The sequence below is a fragment of the Stegodyphus dumicola genome, chromosome 1 (assembly GCF_044657685.1).
Source record: "Stegodyphus dumicola isolate Sdum_Otavi_A_Nest chromosome 1, ASM4465768v1".
Lineage (NCBI taxonomy): Eukaryota > Metazoa > Arthropoda > Arachnida > Araneae > Eresidae > Stegodyphus > Stegodyphus dumicola.
In genome coordinates, this window is record NC_140768.1 from 64086208 (window position 1) to 64109819 (window position 23612).

The 23612-nt window shown below is 33.2% G+C and overlaps 1 protein-coding gene across 1 annotated transcript in view; it reads right to left on the reverse strand.

Moving 5' to 3' along the window:
- The window catches only part of LOC118200256 (uncharacterized), a 106474-nt gene that overhangs the window by 23814 nt on the left and 59048 nt on the right, over positions 1-23612 (reverse strand). The window contains exon 2 of the mRNA XM_035372201.2: positions 9713-10395. Within this exon, the coding sequence (XP_035228092.1) occupies positions 9721-10395 (675 nt within the window). The 3' untranslated portion in view covers positions 9713-9720. The remainder of the gene's footprint in view (positions 1-9712; positions 10396-23612) is intronic.

Consider the following 23612-nt stretch of genomic DNA (forward strand, 5'->3'; position numbering starts at 1 on the left):
TGTATAGCGTAAACATATTTTGAAAAATTTCTTGTTTCTTAATTTCTTAATTTTACGCCACTCCATATTTTACCAATCAAAGCAGATAGCTGCACCCTCACTTACAAATCCAAACATATTACTCAATTTATATTTATCATCCATTACAGTTTCGAGAAAAACATTCTGTACAACAAATTTTTCTTTCCATAGAAAATATTTCCAGTAATTTCTCATTGAACTTCCAGTACTTCCTCAACTACTAATGATCAATAACCCGTCATACGAAAAGCCAGCTGTGCTATATCTGTGATGTCAATACCTTCATCATCTACTACTCAGAATGCTGCAAAATCTGGAATTTTTCATTTAACTGACATTATAAATCGCTAGAGAACGCTAGTTAGTTAAAGCGTTCCATTACTGTGGTGGCTGACTAACTAATATTTTTAAAAAAATGTTGTTTGTCAGAAAAAAATTCAGCAGATCTAATCAAATAGTCCTTAAAGAATTCACTACCACTGAATGGTTTCGATCTTTTTGCAACGATAACTGTTGATTCACTGGATCTATTTGCTTCTGTAAAAAGTTTTGTTGTTGTTGCAAGCCACATTTTAAAAAGCGTAACTTTTTTTCCCTCAGTATACTTTCCAACATTTCAAATTTTTCTTTATGATTCATTTCGCAATGGCGACGTAAGTTGCATTCTTTTGGAACTGATATTTTCTTATTACAAATAAAGCATACAATTTTATTATGCAAAACACCACAGAAAAACGTAATTTATCATTTATCCTGAAACACACTTTCTTCTTTACTTTTTCTTTTGCTCTTTGTTAAAGACATGGCCTGCAGTTTAATCTCTTGAAATAACAGTTATAATTTTGTTTACAACAATAATTCAGCAAGATGAACTTTCATGTGAAAGGAACACTGAAACCTTTTGCACAATTTTAGATAATTTAAATGATTCAAGTGATTGGTATTGATGTAATGTCACTGTCGCAAAATATCTGGTTATAACGAAAGTTTTCAGCCCAAAAACTTCTCAATAAAGTTATAAAAAAACACGAAAGCAGTACCTTTAGTGCGGGTAGCAATCACCACTCAAATCTATGATTTTCCAACAACGTTTTGGTAGTCTTTCAAAGCCTTCGGCCTGGAAATTTGGTGGCCGCGAGTCCAAAAACAGACCAGCCTCATTTCGGACGTTCTATTCAGAATGGAAGATAGCACCAGTAAGATGTAGCTGCAGGTGTTAAGAAATTTAGAAGTCCGAAGGAGCGCTGTCGGGGCTATTTGGTGGGTGTGGCAAAGGATTCCATTGGGGTCTGTACATTTTGTTAGTCGAACTGCGCTTTGCGACCCTGCCGACGAGCTCGCCAGGCGCAAACCAATCCCCTTTTCGGACTGTCTTGTTTAAATAAATCCACGCTTCATCACAAGTGACGATTCGGTACAGAATTTGGCCCTTGAGTTGATATAAGAGCAAATTAGTGCAGGCCGAAACACGTCTGCTCTTACCTACTTGAGTCAGCTCATTCGGCACCCAGCGATTGAACTTGAACGTCAAGTTTATGTGATGCATAGTGCGACTAATGGACATGGCACTAAAGTCTAACTCCTTAGCAAGCTCTCAAATGATTGCATACTGATCTTCTTCCGCCAAGTTCTCGCAGGCGGGCTTCATCAACATCAGTACGCCGACCTGAGCGCTCTACTTCTTGAATGTCCTTAGTCCTTGTTTTTGAGCTTTCGGTATCAAACCTTCATAGTGTCATATGATCCAGCATTACACATGAATTGGTGACATTCTGTAGCTGACATTTTGCAACAACTGGAAGTAAATGATGGTTCTAATCTGGCAGCATCATAGTTCCATTTCAGACACCTTGTACTTAATGATAATATTTTTTTACAAATTTTACAACACAGTACTAGTGTTCTGAAGCAAATATCTTTCTTCAAATGCCAAAATTCGTTTAACAAAATATGATTAAGTATGCCAACGCGAACTGTTTTCGCAGACGATATTTGAGGTGCCGGGAAGCTATCGTTAAGATCCGATACTTTGATGATGATTGTATGCTAGTGAAGTGATTCCATGATAATGATACACTTTTCTAAGGAATACTAAATCTATACATACAAAATTTGGCATGATTGGTAAAAAAGTCATTTAACGTCAAGACGAAACCTTTTAAATTTCCGTAAGAATTATAATTTTTTTCAGTGGAGAAAAAAGATCAAAACTTTGACAATAGTATTTTATTACTTCCAGTTTTCCTGAACCAAAACCATTAACTTTAGATGTTGATACAAGTGAAATTTCGAAATTAAACATTTTAAGTTACACATATTTAATAAATGCTTTAGAAGCAAAAAATAATTTTTTGCTATCAAAATATTTCTGACCATGCATGATTGCATATAAAATCATAGACTTGCTAACACTGAAGGATCTTAAATGAAAATTGTCAGAAAAAGTTTAATGAATCGAATATTATTAGCTATATCAGTGGAGTGATTAAGATCGTTGAATACCGGAAGTTCAACCCAGGTTCGATCCCAGGCAAACTTTTTCCATAAAGCATGCTGCTGAATACCAAATATTTCAAAAATTATATTAACAAATGAAAATTAGAATTAAATTTATTGGAAAGTTGAATATTGTTTCTGCGTATTAATATGTTGTTTTTAAAGTCTGATTTAAGTTTTTTTAATTCATATTAGTGGTCCGCCAAATATAAAATTATATATGTAGTGGTCTGTGAAATTCTAAGGGTTGACAACCGCTGCCCTCGAATGTGCTCCACAAAGACATCGTTTCCCTCAGGCAGGTAGCTCTTGAAAGCATTGCCGTGGTCAAGTTACCTAACCTGAATGTAATCATTCTTACTCCAGTTGTTCCATGAAATTATATTCAAGTCCTAATACACTCGTATATGAAAATCTCACAGATCTTACTTTTAGTCGCAAATGACAAGAGTATTACAGCTAAAAATTACTTTTACCTTTTAGAAAATAAATAAACATGTAGTTCAAAAAGTTTTTATATGTATTTTTTTTATTTCTTTTATATTATAGAATGTGGTAAAGTAATTCAGAAAGAAAATCATAGTTTCTGAATGAAGGACAGTGTAATAAAGAAGTGCGCTTGATGTCACAATTGTTTCAGTTTATTGATCAACTCGACAGCATAAGTTTATATCAAATTTCTATTTGGTTTGATACCCAGTCTTATCTTCCTCTTCTAATTATAATGTTCAACAGTGTGTTTTAGGTCAACCTCAGAATGTTTTTGGAGAATTTATTAACCAGTTTTCTTTACTCCAGTCTTCTTTCAATTTTTGATATATTTTACTTCTAATAATACATTTACCTTTCTAAGACTCGTATAAATGGGTTTTCCGAGAATTTGAATTTGATGCTTGTATTTTTTAAAATTTGCGAAGAAACGTAAGGGTTAATGTAACAGTAATAAGCTACAAGTATCGGCTTAAGATAAATTTATAAGTCTACAGTTTCGCGGGGAAAAGAGGATTGTCTTTTTTAGGTTGCAGAGACAGAAACATTTCTTCTTAAGACTTACGCACGAAAGAATTAGTTCTTAGGCGTGTTGCAATATTAGACATAAATGCGTTTTGGCATTAAAATACTTTACATAAACATGTCAGAAAAAAATGTTGAATCTGAATGAAATGGTGACGTTTTGAGGCTTTCTGTCAGCAAGGATGGCCTTGAGTATAAGTCGAAAGAGAACCACAGAAAAACCTTTGAAATTCTTGCTTCGAAATATTCAGACACTGAAGAATAATTCAGACACTGAAGAAGAGTGAAAGCAGTGCCATTCAGAGGTGATTTTCATTTTAAAAATTGTATCGATAATTAAGATGGTGGCGCAGTGGCTAGCGCATCGCGCAGCAGCACCACAAGTCCGGGGTTTGGGCAAGGTCAACTCAGCCTTTCATCCCTTGATTTCTCTCCATTGGATCAATAAAATGAGAACCCAACTTTGTTTGGGGACTAAACACTGGGGGGTCCTGCGACAAGCTGACCATTTGTTCAGAGCATATGCTTACGCACCCCGGGGCCCGCGGTCAAGAAAGCAGATTTCGGGGCACTGCAGGCATTGACCCATTAGGGCTGTTTGCGCCACTGAGTTTAGTTTAGTTTTTAGTTTAATCAAGATGGTAAGCTGGGCACTTAGTAAAACACCAGTTTTATCAAATTATTTTCGTATTTAAACATATCAGTCCCCAACAACATATGATGTCGGAAACATGCAATGCGCAGCAGAATACGATATCGGAAAACTTTAATGAAGAGGCTGAAGTAAAAAGTATGTAACTGAAGAGAGTATAAGAAGATTTTCATTATGTGGACGCTTAAAAATTGAAAAAAAAATAATTCAGATTTAGAAGAAATACTGATTTCCCAGAAGCTATACTGTAGTTACACGCTCCCATTTTTTTTTTTCCGTTCCTTTTACTTAAGATATAGTTGCAAAATTTGCTGGAAAAACAAATTCATGAATTAATGAGAATATCCTAACACATAAGTAATTTAACGACATTCTAAGCTTCTTCAGAATTTGTAACTAATAATAAAAAATTATGTTTCTTTATTTACCATCATCCGATATCCTTGGAATTATGCAATTAGAAAGCAATTTTTGAATGCAGATATGTTTTAGAAGTATTTTAAGAAATTTTTCAGATACTATTTAGAATTAGAAATTGGAATACCACTTATAATTCTACATATCCAAATTCACTACGCTTAACTTATTAACAAATTCGTAGGTTGAGACATAACTTATGAGATATAACTTAAATAACTTAGAAATTTGCTTCGTCCGATGAATGAAAACTTGTCAATTGATAAACATGTGAACATATATATTCTTCAAGATAAGGTATCACATGACTAGGTAAAAAGAACTCAAATTTCACAAGGAGGAGTAATTACTATTTTTTCTTTCTATGGCGAAATGGGATTTGCCCATAACATTTATAATTTTTTTTTGTCAAAACTTGTGGTAAGTTTGCACATTTTGACTTAACGTGTAACTGAGTCATTTTTAAGAATGTGCGAACCTCTGAAACTCTCAAAGCTGTTCATAAGCATACATCAGTGGTCTTGTAATAATACATGTTGCATTATTGCTTTCATTCTGAAGCATAAAAGTGTGCGATAGTATCTTAAGCAAATTGCACATTTAAAGATTAATGCATTCCAGCATGTAAACAGGGCTGGGAAGTCAGGTAGGTGTTAATAAAATGGATGTAAGAAATTTGTAAATATTAGTTGCATACCATATTAGACAAAAATTATCATTTGATACTTGAAGCCATTATTCATTTTTATTACCTACATTTAGAATAGTTAAGAAATTTGTTTAGGTATTTTTTTTAGCTTCTGTAATTACCATATGTCCATTTAGAATAGTTTAGGAAATATTTGATGATAACATTTGTCAATACTAATCATAAGTTTAATGTTAAGTCTATTATGGCAGAGCACTCGAAGATTCTGTAAAAACTGAATTCTACCAACTCATACAGTTGATGAACCAAAACGAAGTACCAATCTTCAAGGACTTCATCCATTCTATTACTGACTGGCCAATGAATTTAAGAAATTCTTAAATCATTTTTCAGAATTTTTAATTTAATTTATAATGGGGCAATTACATTTAATCTAAATATGAGTTAATTGTTGATAGCATATTATATTAATTACATAAATAAAATATGTAGACTAATGAATTCTTAAAAATAAGCAATCGAATTCAACAAGGAATTCTCATCAGGTAATGCAGGAAATTTGCTACAAAGTAAACTCATTGCAGTAGTAGACAAAGGATCCAAAATGTGAATTAAGTTGTTTAGTGTTTATTCTACGAACAGAAGGAAGATCATAAGCAGCAGAAATTCCAGCATAAGCATTTGAATTGAGAAGCGTTTGTGCCAGGGAACGTCATTTCAGCTCAACTTCTGTCATGCTAATACCAGCAGCATAATTGTTCCAATAACGACTATAGATGGCGCTGCAGCAATCTTCAATAACAGCTCCAAATCTGAGCCTGGCAGGAAATACGAGCGCGAACGTTTCCGAAATAAGGTAATTTTGAATTCTTGAGAGGCGAAACATAATCCTGACCTAAGAATTTCCCACATTATTGACTTAGGGCAAAGTCACAGATTGCATTTAGGTTGCAATCAGAGCGAATATGTTTTCTTCATGAGATACAATTTAGGAAATTAATTCGTATTTATTTATTTAAGACCACTTCAAGTTGAAATTACTGATTCTAGGTATTCAAATATATAGAATATGGTTATATGGATTATTAACTAATGGTCGATAAGATGAAATTAATGATAAAATGTTTCGAAATGGAAAAATGCCATTTTAGGTTTGAAGCATTGGCTGCTTATCACTACATTGTAAATTGAGTTGTTTTATGACATTTAATTAATGGTCTTGCATTTATTTACTTAAAAGATTCTGAAATGCGTTGGAATTGAAATTAAAAGATGTATAAGGTATTTCTCCCGCCTTCTTAGTGCGCCTCCGTGGTGTAGTGGCCTGCATTCTGGGCGCGTATTCCAGAGGTCCACGGTTCGATTCCCGGTGAACGCGTTGCTCACTTTTCAAGTCTCCTGCTTCCAAAAATTACCTTATGTCTTTACAGTGGCGCCAGAACTATAAGAATGGTGGATGATGATTCTCCACATGCAGGATTTGGCGATTGGCTTCCTAAAACACCAGTTGCCCTTTAAGAGGAGGGAGTATGTAAGGTATTTCTCCCGCCTTCATACCATGACTTCGTAGTGTAGTGGTCTGCACGCTGGGCGCGTATTCCAGAGGTCTGTGGTTCGATTTCCGGCGAAGGCGTTACTCATTTTTCTCTTCTCCTGCTTCCAAAAAATTTTAATGTCCCTACAGTGGCGTCCGAACTAAAAGGGGGGTGAATGATGATTCTCCACACCCGGGATTTGGCGATTAGGTCCCCTAAAAGCCCAGTCGACTTTTAAATAGGGAAAATATATAAGTTATTTCTCCCGCCTTCTTAGCGTGCTTTCGTGGTGTAGTGGTCTGCATGCTAGCCGCGTATTCCGAAAGTTCGCGGCTCGATTCCCGGTGAAGGCGTTGCTCCTTTTTCAAGTCTCCTGCTTCCAAAAATTACCTAATGTCTCTACAGATGTTTGATAAAGTTGAGCGTAATTCTCATCGTTTTTCAGATAAAAGCATGAGGGCGTGAGCACAAAGTGTTTATATTTACATAGCTCATGAAATTCAGAAAGAAATTTTATAATTCTGAAATTAATCTATTTACCAAACTCATAAAAAATAATACCTATGTATACAAAATTGTATGAAATAAAAATAAAAACTTATGAAGAGTTGTGATTTTCCCTGTTTAAAATACGAAATTTGATGTGACTGTTCATACTTTATTGAAACTTTTGTTCTTTCAGGAGAAACTGCCATTACTACTTAAGAGCTGAATTACCTTAAAATGTCTTAAGAAAATCTGCAATATTTTGTTCTAACGCATAACAACCATATTCAATCAGGTTTAAGAGTGAGGAGTTAGAAAACCAGATGACAAATTACCTAAACTCATCAGAGCATTAAAATTGCCATTTAATATCCATCAAATAATTGTATTAATTTTGTTCCATTATCTTTTTGTATGAAGAAATTAAAAACAAATAGCACAAGTGGCCTCAAAAGCCTAATTATACTAAACACCAAATAATAATATGTTACATTTTCTTCATTCTTTCAAATTCTTTTAAAAATTATTTCCACTAAAGTAGTGATAAAACAAATGAGGTTTTATTTAATATCTGAAAAATAATCATGTAAAATATTTTTTTTTTCCAAATGTTCCCAGTGAGAACATTGGAGAATTAGTAATTAGTCAGGATAGCCACTTGATAAATTGAATAAGTTTTGAATATTTACCATCAGTCATTTACAATTTCTAAAACATTTTTCATTTTTGTGGAGATTATAGTTCTCAACGCAGTTAAAATGTATGTTAACTCAGCAACTGAAATTATATAATGAAGATTCAGAGTGAAAATTCTCGCTTGGAATAGCCTAGTAGTAAAAAGTCTAGTTATGGATAACTTTCGAATATCTATGCATTCGTCAATTGCTTAAAATCTAGCCAATACTCTAACAAGTTTGTAAGGTATTTCTCCCGCACTTCTTAGTGTGCCTTCGTGGTGTAGATGTCTGCACACTCGACGTGTATCCGAGAGGTCCGTGGTTCGATTCCAAACGAGGGCGTTGCTCATTTTTCATCACTCCTTCTTAAAAAATACTTAATGTCTCTACAGTGACTGCCGAACTAAAAGGTGGTGAATGATGATTCTCCATACCCAGGATTTGGAGATTGGGTTCCCTAAATCACCAGTCGCCCTTTAAAAGGAGAAGCATATAAAGTATTTTCCGGGCTTCTTAGCGTGCCATCGTGGTGTAGTGGTCTGCATGCTGGACGCGTATTCCAAAAGTCCGCGGTTCGATTCCCGGCGAAGGCATTGCTCATTTTTCTCTTTTCCTACTTCCAAAAAATCCTGATGTCCCTATAGTGGCGCGGGAACTAAAAGGGTGGTGGATGATATTTTTTCACCTCAAGGATTTGGCGATTGGGTCCTTTAAAACCCCTGTCGCATTTTAAAAAGGGGAGTATGTAGGGTATTTCCACCCGCCTTCTTAGCGTGCCTTCGTGGTGTAGTGGTCTGCACACTCGACGCGTATCCGAGAGGTCCGTGGTTCGATTCTCGGCGAGGGCGTTGCTCATTTTTCATCACTCCTGCTTTTAAATACCTAATGTCTCTACAAATTAAGTGTGAAAAATCGTGGTATATTTATGCAGACAAAAACCATTCCAATTAATGCTGAGGAACAATTTCCTTTATCGATAAGTAGTAACTAAATATTTGAATTGTTTTTGATTAAATGATTAAATAATTTCCAGCTACAAGATTCGCCCCTCCCCCTTTTTTTTTTTTTTTTTCAAAAGTTTCATATTACCGTACTCTAGATAAAGTTAACTTGAATACAGGGAAGAGGTCCATCTTTCAAATAATAAATACCATGCAGATGTTTTATTAGATCACATACCTTAAAGAACTATTAATACATGAGAGCTATGACCAAAGGGATCATTAAAATTTATTTTTGGTCATTTTCAGAAAATTCTATTATTAACTCATATTTTAACGTCAAAACAACTTCTGAAGTATTTTCTTTCTCCTTATGGCGTACATTCATGATGTAATTTGAAGCACATTGGGTCAGTCGGGAGATCCGGAGTTCGAATCCTGGCGAGGGCATTGTACATTCAAACTTAGTGATACTATAAACTGACAGTTCACCAATGTACTTATTTTATTACTGATTGGTGCATTTAGCGGTCACTTAATTAAAGCATCTTCAGCAAGAAGTTAATTATTATTTATTGCGAATTAGAATCGTTAACTTTTAATCTCTTGTTGATAAACAATCATAGAGAAAGTGTATGATTACCTAAGTTATTAAGAAAAATAAAATAAAATAATAATAAAAATTATTAATTTGCTGTTTTTGCGCATTTTCTTTTCCTCATTTATACTAGTAATGTAGTACGTTGTGTTCGGGGATAGCATACTTAGCGTTAACTGAGGGTTTAGAGAATTATAAAAAATGGAGAAAACAAATGAATATTTACCTCAGATACTACTCTTTGGCTTCCCTTTTTTCAAAGGTTTCAAAACCCGATCTATCAATCTCATCAAAATTCCTTTTGTTGTAGGTTCCGAACCCAGCCCTATCAATTTCGTCAAAATTTTTCTTTGCTAGGGCCAATGAGTAGCGGTTAGGGCCGTATCGCGATGCTTTCTTTGCGAAACCCGTGAAACCCACGTTGTCAATCTCGTCGAAATCCCTCTTACTCAGTCCGAAAGTGGATCCGTTTAGAGAATCTAGTCTTTTCTTACTCTCCCCGAATGCCATTCCGCTCAAGGAGTCCAATGTGCGCTTGGGAGCAAGACGGAGTCTAGCCTTTCCTTGCCGAGCTTTCTCCAGAGCGTTTAGAATTGCAATCCCATCTGAAGAGTCTAAGGAGGTAAGAAATTCTCCGCCTGTCAGCTTATCCACGACATTCAGTACCTCACCTCCTTTGAAGTTGTCCAAGAAATTGAGGAACTGACCTCCATTCATTTGCTCTAAAGACTTTATCATTTGGCCACCGCTGAAAGGGTCCAAGACGCGGATAAGTTCTCCACCGCCTAATTTGTCCAGGCTTCTGGCTGGCAGAAGACTGCGAATGACGTCTGCACCAGAGAAATCGAAATGGTGAGGTAGAGATTTGTCTTCACGGGCAAGCCTTAGAATGTTCTGCCTCATTCCTCCCTGCAAAAGAAATAATTAACATGGCTATATCTTTTGTCTTTTATGAAAGTTACTAAATTACACTTTTTACAAGGTATCACATTATGAAAAGATAAGGAGTTTCTTAAGGCTTTTGATATTATATTTTAATGTCGTTACGGAAATATGAATATATGAATTCACGCTCGCTGGGAAAAGCTAAATGTTTCTTCATTTTGTATTTTTAAAGCCCGTACTCTTTTGCTGTTGTTGTTATCGTTGTGTATATTAATAAAGCCTACTCAAATAGTGCCATAGGCGAAGATGACAACCCTTGCAATCTTCAAATTGTTGCCAGCGAACAGGTTCGTTCTCTTAAACAAAACCCCCAATTCTTAATAATTCATCAGGAGTGGCCGGATAATTAAAAGTGTGTGCAGTAAGCAGTTCTGCGGCCGGGCAGAGTTTTTCAGTCTTCTCTGTCAATTTTCAGTCTTCTGTGATGGCCACTTCTAAGCCTGACTGTGGTTTTAGTTATAAATCGATCTCCATTAACATCATGGAGCTGGCCAAATTCTTTAACCGCATAATTTAAGAATTGTCTATATTTGTTTCTAAAATAATAGGAATTCTATACCACAGAAATTTTATACCATAAAACAAAAGGATAATTTTCATTTTAATTCTTTAATTAATATAAAAGCAGCGGAATATAATCATATTATCGCAATACGCTTTCTAAAGCATTAATAAATTATATCTCCAACGCTTCGATAGAAAAAAACAACCCTTGCAATATTCTGAATAAATTATATTTTCACGTTTCATTAATATTGATGATTAAATACCACTCGCGTAAACTCTTTTTCTAACTGTACTAATATGTGGCACACATCGATGCTACTAAGAAATCAAAATTTAGTATACTTTGCTAAAAATGAGCATCAATATTTTCTGTACTTTAAATAAATGTAATATAATTTTTAAACTAAAGGAACAGACATTTTCATTTCTGAAGCTAAACTGAAGCTAACGAACAGAGTTGCAGACTTCAACATTAATGTGAGCATTAAATAATTTACATAGAATTGGTGAATATGGCACAATCCAGCGATTATTAAAAGTCTTGACTACCCCACTGCGAGTTTAAATCGTAACTCTTCTACCACCATCTTCGGGTGCTCTTCGTCTGTATAAAGAGTAACCCTTATCATTGTGCACTGTTTCCTTTAGTAGCTCCCGGGTGAACGTTTTCGCACATTTCCCATTTTTCCTGCAAGGTGATGCTGGATTGCGAACAACATAGGAACCATGAATCATGTTTTTGATCACGATCTCGTGCAAATTCTTATCTAGTTCTGGATCCGGGATTTCGGCGCTTATAATGTTATCTATTAATAATGTTATTTGGTTGTATCGCAGCTTTTGTTTTAACCGAATAAGAATGTGCACATGTGGCAGACCTTGTTTCTGTCATTCAATGGAGTACATATGGCACTGGACGTTTCCAAACACTTTCCCTTTTGTTACTGCATTAATGATCTTTTGAACTTAAACACGCGGGCGAAACGAAACACGCAGGCAACTATGTCATATCGATCAGTGGCTCTTTGTCCAAGCATAAGCTCTTCTGTTATTTCTTTACACGATTGCAGGTAAAAGTTACAAATAGGTCAGGCCTACCGTAAGTGCGTACGTAGGAGAAAGCGTCTTGCATGCATTCCTGCAGATAGCGGTGACTGTTCACAAAGGTGGAGGGAAGAATAATCATCTTGTTTAAGTCGTTGAGGCTACTATTACTATCTGTGCTAATTGCATCTTGTAGGTGCATGTAATTTTCAACTCGTAGTTGTGTCCGGTTTAAAGAAATGTAACGAAGGCGTTCGCTCTCTACTTTGATATACATATCTACTAAGAATTGATGAAAGAGCTGCCTTGGCCGCGGAAGGAGGTTGAAATCATTCGTTCGAAGCATCATGTGATAGGTGTAAAAATTCATGCAGGAAACGGTTTTATTGGGAACTGGTTGTTCTGTAGTTGGATTAATCTGTGGAATATAAAAATGGTATCCCAATTGTCCTTTACTAAAAATTAATGGGTACTGCAAAGCATCGTAAAATTTAAGAGTATCTGCTACGCGTGTCAGTGTATTATCATGAGCTCGTAACACTGTATCTCGTGGAGAGCATGGGTCGCCAGTAATTTCATGTCTTTTTACAAATATTTTGATATAAATTTCAGAGGCAATATAAGAAGATGAAATCCGGAATAAATTTATTTGTCTTAAACTTTTGTGTTTCTGAGTTGTACCCAGTTACTGAACCAATACGAATGAAATGTCTGGTCATCATTCCAGAGAATAATTATTATCAAACTCTCAAAACAGAGACCACTGACATATATTGTTCAATTCAATTACATATTTAAATACATAAAATATTATTAATGTCTATCAGTTTAATTATATATAAAGCACAAAACTCCTAACTACTCATAATGTTAAAATAAAGCACCTATGCCACATAAATCGTTGTTATAACATTATCTTTTCACATGCACCTATGTCACATAATTCTCCTTTACAACATTGTACTATAACAGGGAATATAAACTATGTAATATATGATACATAATGTTATTTGTTACATAATAATTAAATTTAGAAGTTATACAGAACACATTTGTGCTGCATATTCCTCCTTAAATTAAATATTTTTAAGAGAATATCCGTGTGAAAACAGAAAAGACTACAAACCACATTTTTGCCCGAAAATACAAAATTTTTGAATTTTTAACCCCCAACCCCCTTTTTTTATCTCAAACTGATAATTATTATTTGTCATTCCAAGAAAATTTAAGTTGAAAGTAGCAGCTACAGGTCTCAAGATTAGAAACAAATTTATATATGTGGTTAATCGCATTATTTTAACCTTTTATTAAGAATCTGAGAAGACTGTTGAGATTATTGAAAGATAATTTAAAATTTTTCTCTAGCCGATATTTTAGTGAGAAATCTTAATTCCACGTTTTGGAAGAATATTAATGGAAACAAATATAATATGGGTTTATATATACTGTGATGTAAAATTGATATTTAGAAGATAAAGGAAGATTACTAGAGGGAATTGATAATTGTCAAACGTTTGTTCGGGAGTTATCATTTGCTCAAAATTTTAATAAATAAAATCATTAATTCAGTTGAATTTTAATGGTGGGCATAGATATCGCATAGTATTTAAGTATAGCAACGGTTTCAAGCACATAAAAAAGTATAAAGTTCCAAGGAAATGTAAAGTGTGCCAATTTTAGTAGCTATGAACTATTTTTATTTTATAAATTCAAACAAAAATTTCTTTTTTGGTTAGTGTCAAAAGGATTTATCTAGGAATGAATAAATTTTTTAGGCAGTTCAAATAAACATTCAAGTTGCTAAAATATTTACAATCTTCAGAAAAATATTTTTGGCTTAAACCGTATACTTTTGGAATAAGAAAAGCTTGTAAACATATACTGCAAATATAAGCTATGAATACGTGATTTCTGGAAACATATTCATGTAAAATATATTTACCGTTGTTTATTTAAACAAGCTCCGACGCCTTTTGGAAGCTTCCATATATTACAAAACTCAAATAGTTTAAAATTCCCTTCATAAAACAATCTGATTTATTGCAAGAGGGATTTTAATAAATATTTGCGAGATGCATAGAATGTTACATATTTATATTTACTCACATCAGTAATATTCAGAAGTTTAGTTTAAAATCTTGCAGTTGTTCATTTTAAGCGCGTATAACATTTTCGCACTGAACAGTAAAAAATGAAATTAAATCATATTTACTGGTTTATGAAATGGCAGTATAAGCAGTTATAGTTTAATATGCTTGTCGTGTAACTAGAATATATAATAACATTGATTTCAAACAATCAAATAATTTTAATCTCATATGTTTATTAAAATCATATTTTCGTCTACATTTTAAGCAGACCTTATTTAATGAAATTAGGTTCTCCCAATAGGTACTTTCTGATTAATTCTATAGGTTTTAAAGAACACAGAAATCAAATGAAATCTTGAACCAATTATCATTGCTGCTGTGATAGCGCAAATAAATAGAAAGCTTTTCGAAACAGTTTGTAAAGGAAATGGATAATATTTAGTCCATTATCTTAAAATTCTGTTACTAACGTTATGCATTCTTTTGTTAATGCCATCATTTCTTAATTAGCTTTTAAAATAACCTTTCCGTTTCAATCAAGATCCTTAGTGAAAGGGATCTTTAAAACTCCCATTTGTATTTTTAATAGAAGAATATGATCATTATTCTCAGAGTTCAACTCATATACCAAGAAATTATAAGTGTACGTTTAACAGGCTGAATTCTAAGAGAAAGTTAATGTTGTAGTTTAATTGGCTCTGTGAGGGAAAAACACGTTTAATTCTAAAAACATTGTTGCACCTTTTATTATCCCGTTCCACATTTACTAACCTACGAAATTACATTCATTACCACTATATATGATTAAATATATTTAAAATAAAGTTAAATAAAAAATAAGGAAAAGTATGCAGAGACGTTTTGCACATTTTTTTGATGATTTTACTTAGCCATAAAAAATACCGTCTGCTTAGAATTTTTTTTTTAACTCCAACTACATTTTTGAAAGTATAAATTATCGTACTTGATAGTTTTGTTTTCATGCAAAATGGCGCTTTTGAAGAAGCAATAAATGAAAGGCTATGTTTGTGCTCTTTCCGAAGAAAACTATTCTTATCTAGTTATAAAAAAACGCTGTGAAATCCATGAGGCTTAGATGTCTAAAGCCATGATAGGTAATATAGTCAATAAGAAAGAGAAAAGTCAAAGTTTGACTTTTCTCTTTATAAAACTCTCTTCTTTATAAACTCTATTCTCTTTATAAATATATATATATATTTTCTCTTTATAAAAAGTGAAAATATTGTTCCAGATCCAAGGAAAAAACGGAATTTTTCGAATGTTACAGAGATAAGATCTTTAATGTTAAAAAAATCCGCTAAGTCAAAGGTCAGATGCAGAGTTTTTAAAGTGCTCATTATCAACTGTATACAAGTGATTAATGTTGATTTGAATCTTAAAAAAGACAAAACAAAATGTAATGGGCATTGTCTTTCTCCTCGACATATCGCCGAACGCACTATAGAATTCTTTATGAGAAACATTTATCCGAATAAAAATGGAAAAATGTTGTCACAGTAGATGACTCTTGTTGTTATGACAAGGTTATTGTTCTAACCGTCCTTTAAAGATCAAGTATCAAGTAGCAAGGTAGTCTTTATATGTGAATAAAAATCTACACAGAAACCTTATAATTGAATATGCTAAGAATTATATCTGCAGGCTAAACTCTCAATTTCTCACTATGGCCATTAATACTGATAAATTGAAAGTATCCAACACGAAAAATAGGAACTATGTTGTATGACGGCAATCCATATCTTTCGTGACAGTTTACACATTAGTCAACTTTTTCATTTTCATCGTCATTATTCCAGCTTTTAAAACTACTTGAAGTTTTTTTTATTTTTGTTGGATACGTATCATACATAGCATGGGTCGCCGTTACATACATAGCAATTACTGTCGCCGTTTCCAAGAATTATTTCTCAACGCACAGTGAAGTACTTTCTTAGAACATTTCTGCAATAACACTTTACTCAAAAATGCTTAGTCATATATGCATTAGTATTACTATATAGTTCTTCAGCGTGTTTCATGTACAGGTAAATGCTCTTTAAAAACCGAAAATAGAGGGAACTCTGTGCAATGAGTAACAAGCGCCTGGGTTTTATATGTTGTCCTTAATACCCGAAAAGACAAACTAAATCAAATGAATGTAACAACAAATTTGAGAGGAAAACATCATTTGGTGAAATTCCAAATGTTAGTTTATAGTTAAAATTTTCTGCCATATTGGCGCTAATCTACAAATTATTCCACCATACTAATATTATGAAAAAGAGCTGAATCCATTTATGTTGAATAGAAGAGTAAATTGAAAAGGTTTTGATCTTTTAGAAAATTCGTTATCAATTTTTTTAAATACCTTTTAAAAAAATAACGCATTCTTATGGAAGTTATTTCATAAAATAATTATTTCATAGTTAGTACGTTCAGCTTGCAGCTGGAAGGCACGTGTTCTGGCAAAAGAAAGTTTCTTCGTATCCAAAGAATGTTCTAATAACCTCTGTAAACTAGCAATTTTTTTCATGCATTAATATGGCTTGTCTGACTGATGGGCAGTGCTTCTGCACTTTGATTACACTCACAAGAAGACAGTCATTTAGCAAAAAGAAGAAATAATAAAACCCCTTTCTGTCCAATAGGCTGCTACTTTCGTATTACGGATGTTCTGGTAATGATAGGAAGAATAATTTCAGTAATATCCTAGACTTTTAATTCCATCATATGCTTTAAATTTTTAACTTGGATTTTTAAATTTCATCATAAAGGTTTATGGTTTATACTTTCTTCTTTAATGAAATAATATGTCAAGCAGCTTAAATTTTCCTCTATTTAAAATATCCGAAAAGATACTTACTTTAACCACTTAAATTTTTACGTTATTTCAAAATACAAGTTATTATTTCTCTTGACATATATAATTATTAAAATATCAAGTAATATTAACGTTCAATAATTATGCATTTAAAAGGTGCTGAATTCTTCTATAAAATTTCGAAATAATGGTGTAGTGCCTGGTTTTCCGAAACTGTAACCCTGAAAATATGTAGCGCCCTCTAGGCGAAAAAACGGTAAGTTGGAGACTGGCTTTCGGTGAGAGAGGCCGATTGCTCAGTATGTTCAGTGTGGTAACTTTATAAATTTAACAATCCTACCTTTTTATATATTTCTATTTGTACAAAGTGTATATAGTTTACGTTGATGGTGTGAATAAATTAAAAGATAAATCTGAGTCTATTAATTACGCCACCGGACACGGCTGGATCTTACAAATGGGTAATGCTTTTTGTGATCTTGGCGAAGGAATTAAAATTGAGATGTAGTTTCTTGACAGATTTTTTTTAAAATATCCTGTCAAAATATTGCTGAGAACTTTACAATTTACAAAAAAAAAAAAGTATGTCAGCCTTGAATTCCAGATTTGAATAATATAGCTAATAGTGTACGTTAGAATAGAATATCATTTCTAACTATCGTTACAATTCATATATTTGTAGTTGTTTATTTACAACATTTTTATTAGTGAATTTTATTATTTTATTTGTTGTTTCAGAATGAGCCGAGTCGTATATAATGTTTTTAAAAGTACTGACATTTTTATGTTAATAGATGTTTCTCTTAAACAAATGCTATTAGCATCAATATATTAATTAATTCTAAATTGCTGGAAAACATCTGTTCGACAAACATATATACTATGTACCTCCAAAAATGATTAATTTGATTGATGAAATGAAATTTAATTTCTTATCTTACATTTACATTTTCCCTTCTTAGGCGTGCACAGCTAACTACTAATCGGATAAGCAGATACTAATCGGATAAGCAATGTGGCATGATTATGTGTTAAGCAAAATTACTAGTTTTGGTAAGTTCAGAAATATTTCATAAAAATTAAAGCCTTTTATAATAATAAGAAAAGAAAATTAGGAAATTTAGATTATTTATAAAAAGCCTCAAATAAGATGCACGGCTAAACAAATTATTTTTTTATGCAAATTATGCTTTAATGAAACCATGTTCATATATATTATTTACTCTTAACAGAGGTAAAAGTAACGAGTGGCCATTATTAAACTGACAGTGCTCACAGTGTTCTGTAGCGCGATCTATTTGCGAGAATGACGCCACATTTTGTAGGAAGATTAAACAAGACGGGGAACGAAGGATTCCGCGAAAATAAAATTACTTCCAAAGTCAATATTTGGCGCTGTGTAATAGAAAATAGTGTTAACAAATGCAAATCAATACGGAAATTGCCTTTTATTTTGCATTCAAATGAGGTTCAATGTGGCTGCCGTTGTTGTGGACCACATATTGCATTCTGTGCACAGTATGCACAACAGCAGAAAGTAACATGTCTGCAGGAATCTCCCGTACAGTTCGTGTTATGTTATCCTTCAACGTAGCCAGGTCATGGACCACTCCTTGATAGACCTTGGACTTAAGGCAACCCCATAGCCAGAAGTCGCATGGGGTAAGATCAGGCGACCGAGGTGGCCATGCAGTTGGAAAGGGGCGGCCAATGACTCTTTCTGTTGTGAATTTCTGTCGTAGCATCTGTTGTACCCGTACAGCAACATGTGGAGGGGCTTCATCTTGCATGAAAATGATTTCCCCCAGGCATTGTCTTTGCTGAAGTGCCGGAATGACAAAGCTGTTCAACATGTGGCGATATTTCTCTCCGGTAACAGAACAGGTTTTTGGTCATGTCGGGGTATAAAGTTCTCATAGAAGAATGCACCTACGATAAATTCCGCTGTGAACCCACACCAAACAGTTACCTTTGGTGAATGTAAGGGAATTGCTGTGACTGCATGTGGTGATTTGTCATCCCAAATTCGGCAGTTCTGGGTATTCACAGTTCCATTCAGGTAAAAGTGGGCCTCGTCTCCCCATAAGATTTTTCACGGCCAAGCATCATTCACCTCCATTCTGGCAAGAAAGATGAGAGCAAAAGTCAATCGCTAATCATGGTCGGGGTACAGTAACTCCTGTACACGGCTGATCTTGTACGGATAGAAGTTGATAATCTTTCGTAAGATTTTCCATACCGTACTGTAAGACATATCCATAGTAAAAGGTAATTTTATTCCGTATTAATTTGCATTTATTAACACTCTATTTTCTATTACATAGCGCCAAATATTCCCCTAGCGGTGACTTTTGGAACTAGTTTTTTTTTCGCGTAATCCTTCGTCCCCCGTCTTGTTTAATCTTCCTACAAAATGTGGCGTTATTCTCGCAAATAGATCGCGCTACAGAACACTGTGAGCACTGTCAGTTTAATTATGGCCACCCGGTATATTGTATGCTCAAATTTTCAACAGACTTGAAGCACACTTTCTAACATGCGACACATGTTAGAAAGTGTGCTTCAAGTTTTCTAATATGGTAAATAAATTAATCCTTGAATATCTAGCTAGATTACTAGTAAGAAATTGTAGAGTGTCTTCTAAAGTCTTCGCAAAATACAGAAGATTAAAAAGCCATTCTCTCCTGATAACTTATGTAATTACTTCTTCTTTAGCATAGACACAGGATAAGCAGCAGAACAACAGCAAGCCAAAACTAATGAATACTCATAATATCGCTTTTAAACAGAAATTGAGAAATTTTGATCCTCTATCGTTCATAAATGAGATTTGTGAAACAGGAGTATTAACACTTTATGTACTGTTCATTTCATCAAAGTAGTGTACTTTATTAAATGACGCTTCATGAAGTTTAAAGCTGGTTAAAGTTCCATTATGCGGGAAAAATATCATTTTAAAGACAGCAGATTTTTCTACGAAAGCCCGCGCTATGTAGCGGTCTTTGAAAATCGTTTACATGCTTTATTTTTTTACTATTAAATTTCGACCTGTACTTTTACAATAGTTATGAATTTTCTTAATATAAGAAAGAGAATTTTGCGACACCACACTCAACATAGGCAGCAGGATTTTGTAAAAATAAATGTAACTTCTTATATGGCCTTGCAGAACAAAAATTTCATTGGCAAAAATATTCATTTTGTTTACCAAAACGAATTCCTTTTGCTTTGTTGCTCCTGCCTTAAAATTTCATGAAAAATCTTGAATTAATCAGTTATAATAAAAACGGCTCATATGAAAAAATATATAAATCAATAAATTCGTTCCTGAATATCGCCGCGAGTATTGCGCCTTAAAGTTACACAATTTTAAAAAAAATCTTATTATATAATTATAAATATTTTACTATCCGGGACATTTATTGCATGTGAAGCAAAAAAATATTTATATTTCGAGAATTTTTTAACTGGAATAGTCAAAAAATTGCTTTATAATTGGTAGTGCATATATAAAAAGCATAATTTTGAAGGAAATGAAGTCAGTAGTTATCTCTTTCGAATAACATTAAATTAAGGTGATGCATGGCATTTCGTATTTAAGTAAGTAATTTACCTTTCATCTCATAAATATTTATTTTAGAAAACAAACAAAGCCTTCTTCCATATTATTTGATGCGTTAAAATACACGCTAAAAGCTGGCAATTTCATTTATCATTTCAAACTCATAACGAAACTGAATCAAACATTTAGAATTATAAGCAGAATTTATAGGAATAACAGTATTCACAAGGAGATGACGGGTAAAAACTAGAGTATTTTAAATATACTCTTGTATAAGGTTTAATCTATGTTTTGAAGAGGCTGATGAGAATAATCTATGAATCTAAGCGTTAGTATGCCTTTTTGATTCTCTTACAAAGAAGAATATTTGTTTGTAGGGATTTAAACTAACATTTTAAATTTTAAATTCAGACTTTTCTATAATCCTTCATTCCCCTAATGATCAGTGCCAGAATATTTAAATGTTGTAGCGCGCGTGAACGCATGCAAATTTTATATATTGAAGGAAGTAGTTAAAAGCCAAGTTTCGATAGGAGAAAGGGAGAATTAGGCTTTAGCTGCCGTTGGTACGTTTGCTTATTGCTAGTTCAAGTGGCTTAATTGCATTGCCTTACTGCCACTAGATTAGAACGGGGGTTGAAGTTCGGAATCTCGCTGAGCCCTGTTGGATAGTTTAGCACTTGTTAAACATTTCAACTTTTAATTTTCAATTATTCGACTTTCGGTTACCGCCCAAGTAGAGGCGAAGTTTGTTAGCGTCGAGTTGACGCATTGTAAATTTCAAAGAGTTAATATAAAGGGTTTGAACTCTTCTTCTGTGTCGTTTCCTGCTACTTCTGTATCCAGAGAGAAGTTAACCCACCTGAACCCTACATGTTATTAAGGTATTAATGAATTAACATTAAGTAAGATTAGTTATTTAATTAAATACAAGACAACAGAGTTTTGACTGAATATGTGTTTGCTATAAATCAATTTCCATACGCTTTCAAATGCAAATAAACGCATTTTCATCAGAAACATATGTGAATTTTGTTTGTTAAATTTGGTTTCGTCTGCCAACGACTCGGAAGTATTCTTTAATTGAAAATCAATATTTGATTTGCTAAAATTTATAGTATATTCTGTGAAATTGAGAAAAATAAAAATGAAGTTTTTTATTAGTTTTACGTACTCTCACTTTACAAAGTGCTTAGCCGAAAATCGTCAGGGAAGGTAGAAAAAAGAAAAGAGTGGTACCGCAAAATGGATGAATCACTGAGATCCAACGGCACTGTTAACATATTTTTTTATTTGAAATGAAATGTTTCCATCAGTTTATGTCTGAATGATATTTTCATGTTCATAAGTGCTAGAAAAATTTAAAAGAACAAACGAGGTATTGAAATTAAATTAATAGAAAGAGTAATAACACAATGGTTAATAAACACCCAAAGCAATAATAATATTTCTGTTTTTAGTCAGCTTTAATTAGAAATAATTTGAATTTCTTTTACTGCAGTTTTTGATATAAAGGCCAGATGATGATGATAAAAACGCCTTTAAGACAATAAGCTAGTGGAAGAAAGTTCTTAGACAAAATGATAAATTTATACCCTTAGGAATAAAATTTAAAACAGACCAAGGTGCGAATACTAATAGTAATAATAGAACCTATCTCCTAGTCGGGTTTAAAGAAGAAAGGGCATTTTCTAAGAAATGTTACTGAAAGCGAAATTAAACAGTTAGAAGTATTTTGTACAGAAAAAGCTACTTGATATGGTATATTGCATAAAAAAACTACAGGTAAACTAATCAATTCTGCTGAATTGCATCTGAATAACTCTTTAACTGCGCCCAGAAGAACAAATTCCAGTTCTAATAATTTTACTCAAGTTTTAGACTCCATTTTCTCAGAGGACATACCCTTTACCTGAGAAAGGTGTTTAGACATCTATCTAAAACGAAGGCGCCTGGTCCGGATGTCTTGGTTTACAAGGTAATTAAAATATAATTTAAAGCACTCTCTGAAAATATTTCAATAAATTCTTAGAGTATAAAAATTCGCTTCGTTATGTTCTTTGAAAAACATAAAGAACTTATATACGCTCAGTCTTTTTGGCATATCTGCCTTAGGCATATGTATAAAAACGTATCATCACTTGAATCAAATATCATATTAAGAGAAACAAGTTTTTAAATGATTTTCAGTATGAATTTCGGAGTGGGTACACAGCTCTAGATGCACTTGCTAAAATGGAAGAACTAATTGATGAAAACAGAAAGGAGAAATCCACACAGCTAATTAACCCTAAATATTAAATTTCTTTTGATATGCTTTGGTGGCCAGCAGTAACAAACGAACTTAAAGAAGGACACTGCCCTTTAGATTTAGTTAAGGTTATCGTGAACTACCTGGAAGACCGTGAATTGCTTATAATTAATAAAAATGGAATAATAAACCGGAAACAAACAAAAGGCTGTCCTCCAGGTTCTTGTGCTATTCCTGCATTATCTAACATTATTTTTAACAGAATTTTATCTGCTCAACGGCCAGAACCATATTACGGTGATAGCTTACTCGGATGATATAGTATTTTATTGTTAAAAGCAACACTAGAGAGTAATTGAAAAATCATTGTAATACTATTTTTAACTTATTCGATACATACAAATTAGCCATGTTAGAAAATAAATCTCCAGGTTTTATTCTCAGTAAACTGAGAAAAATGCAATCTTACCCTATTTTCAAACTCGAAAGAAAATGTAAGGCAAGGATGTGAATCAGAAGCAGCATATTACAGAACTTGGGTAGTGAAATGCAAATTTTCATTTTTTATTGAAATGCATGTTTGGACTTTTAATACTCGAGCACCAGAGAAGATTTATTCCTCTTTATTGTATTAACATGTTTGAATTGCAATAAATTAATTATCTCTAAGAATATGTGTTTATCAAGTTAATTTGGTTTTAGATCAATCATCCAGTTCCTCAACACGGTATAAGAGTTTCAGCTTCTTAAGTTTTATGCTTTTCTTTTATTTTTATATGGCACTAGTGAGAGAGAAAGTTAGATAAATAGCTTAAAATAAAAGGTATTACAAATTCATCGTCAACTGCACTGAACTGAGATGAAAAAAAAAAAAAAAAAAAAAAAAAGGCTTTGTTCTAAATACGT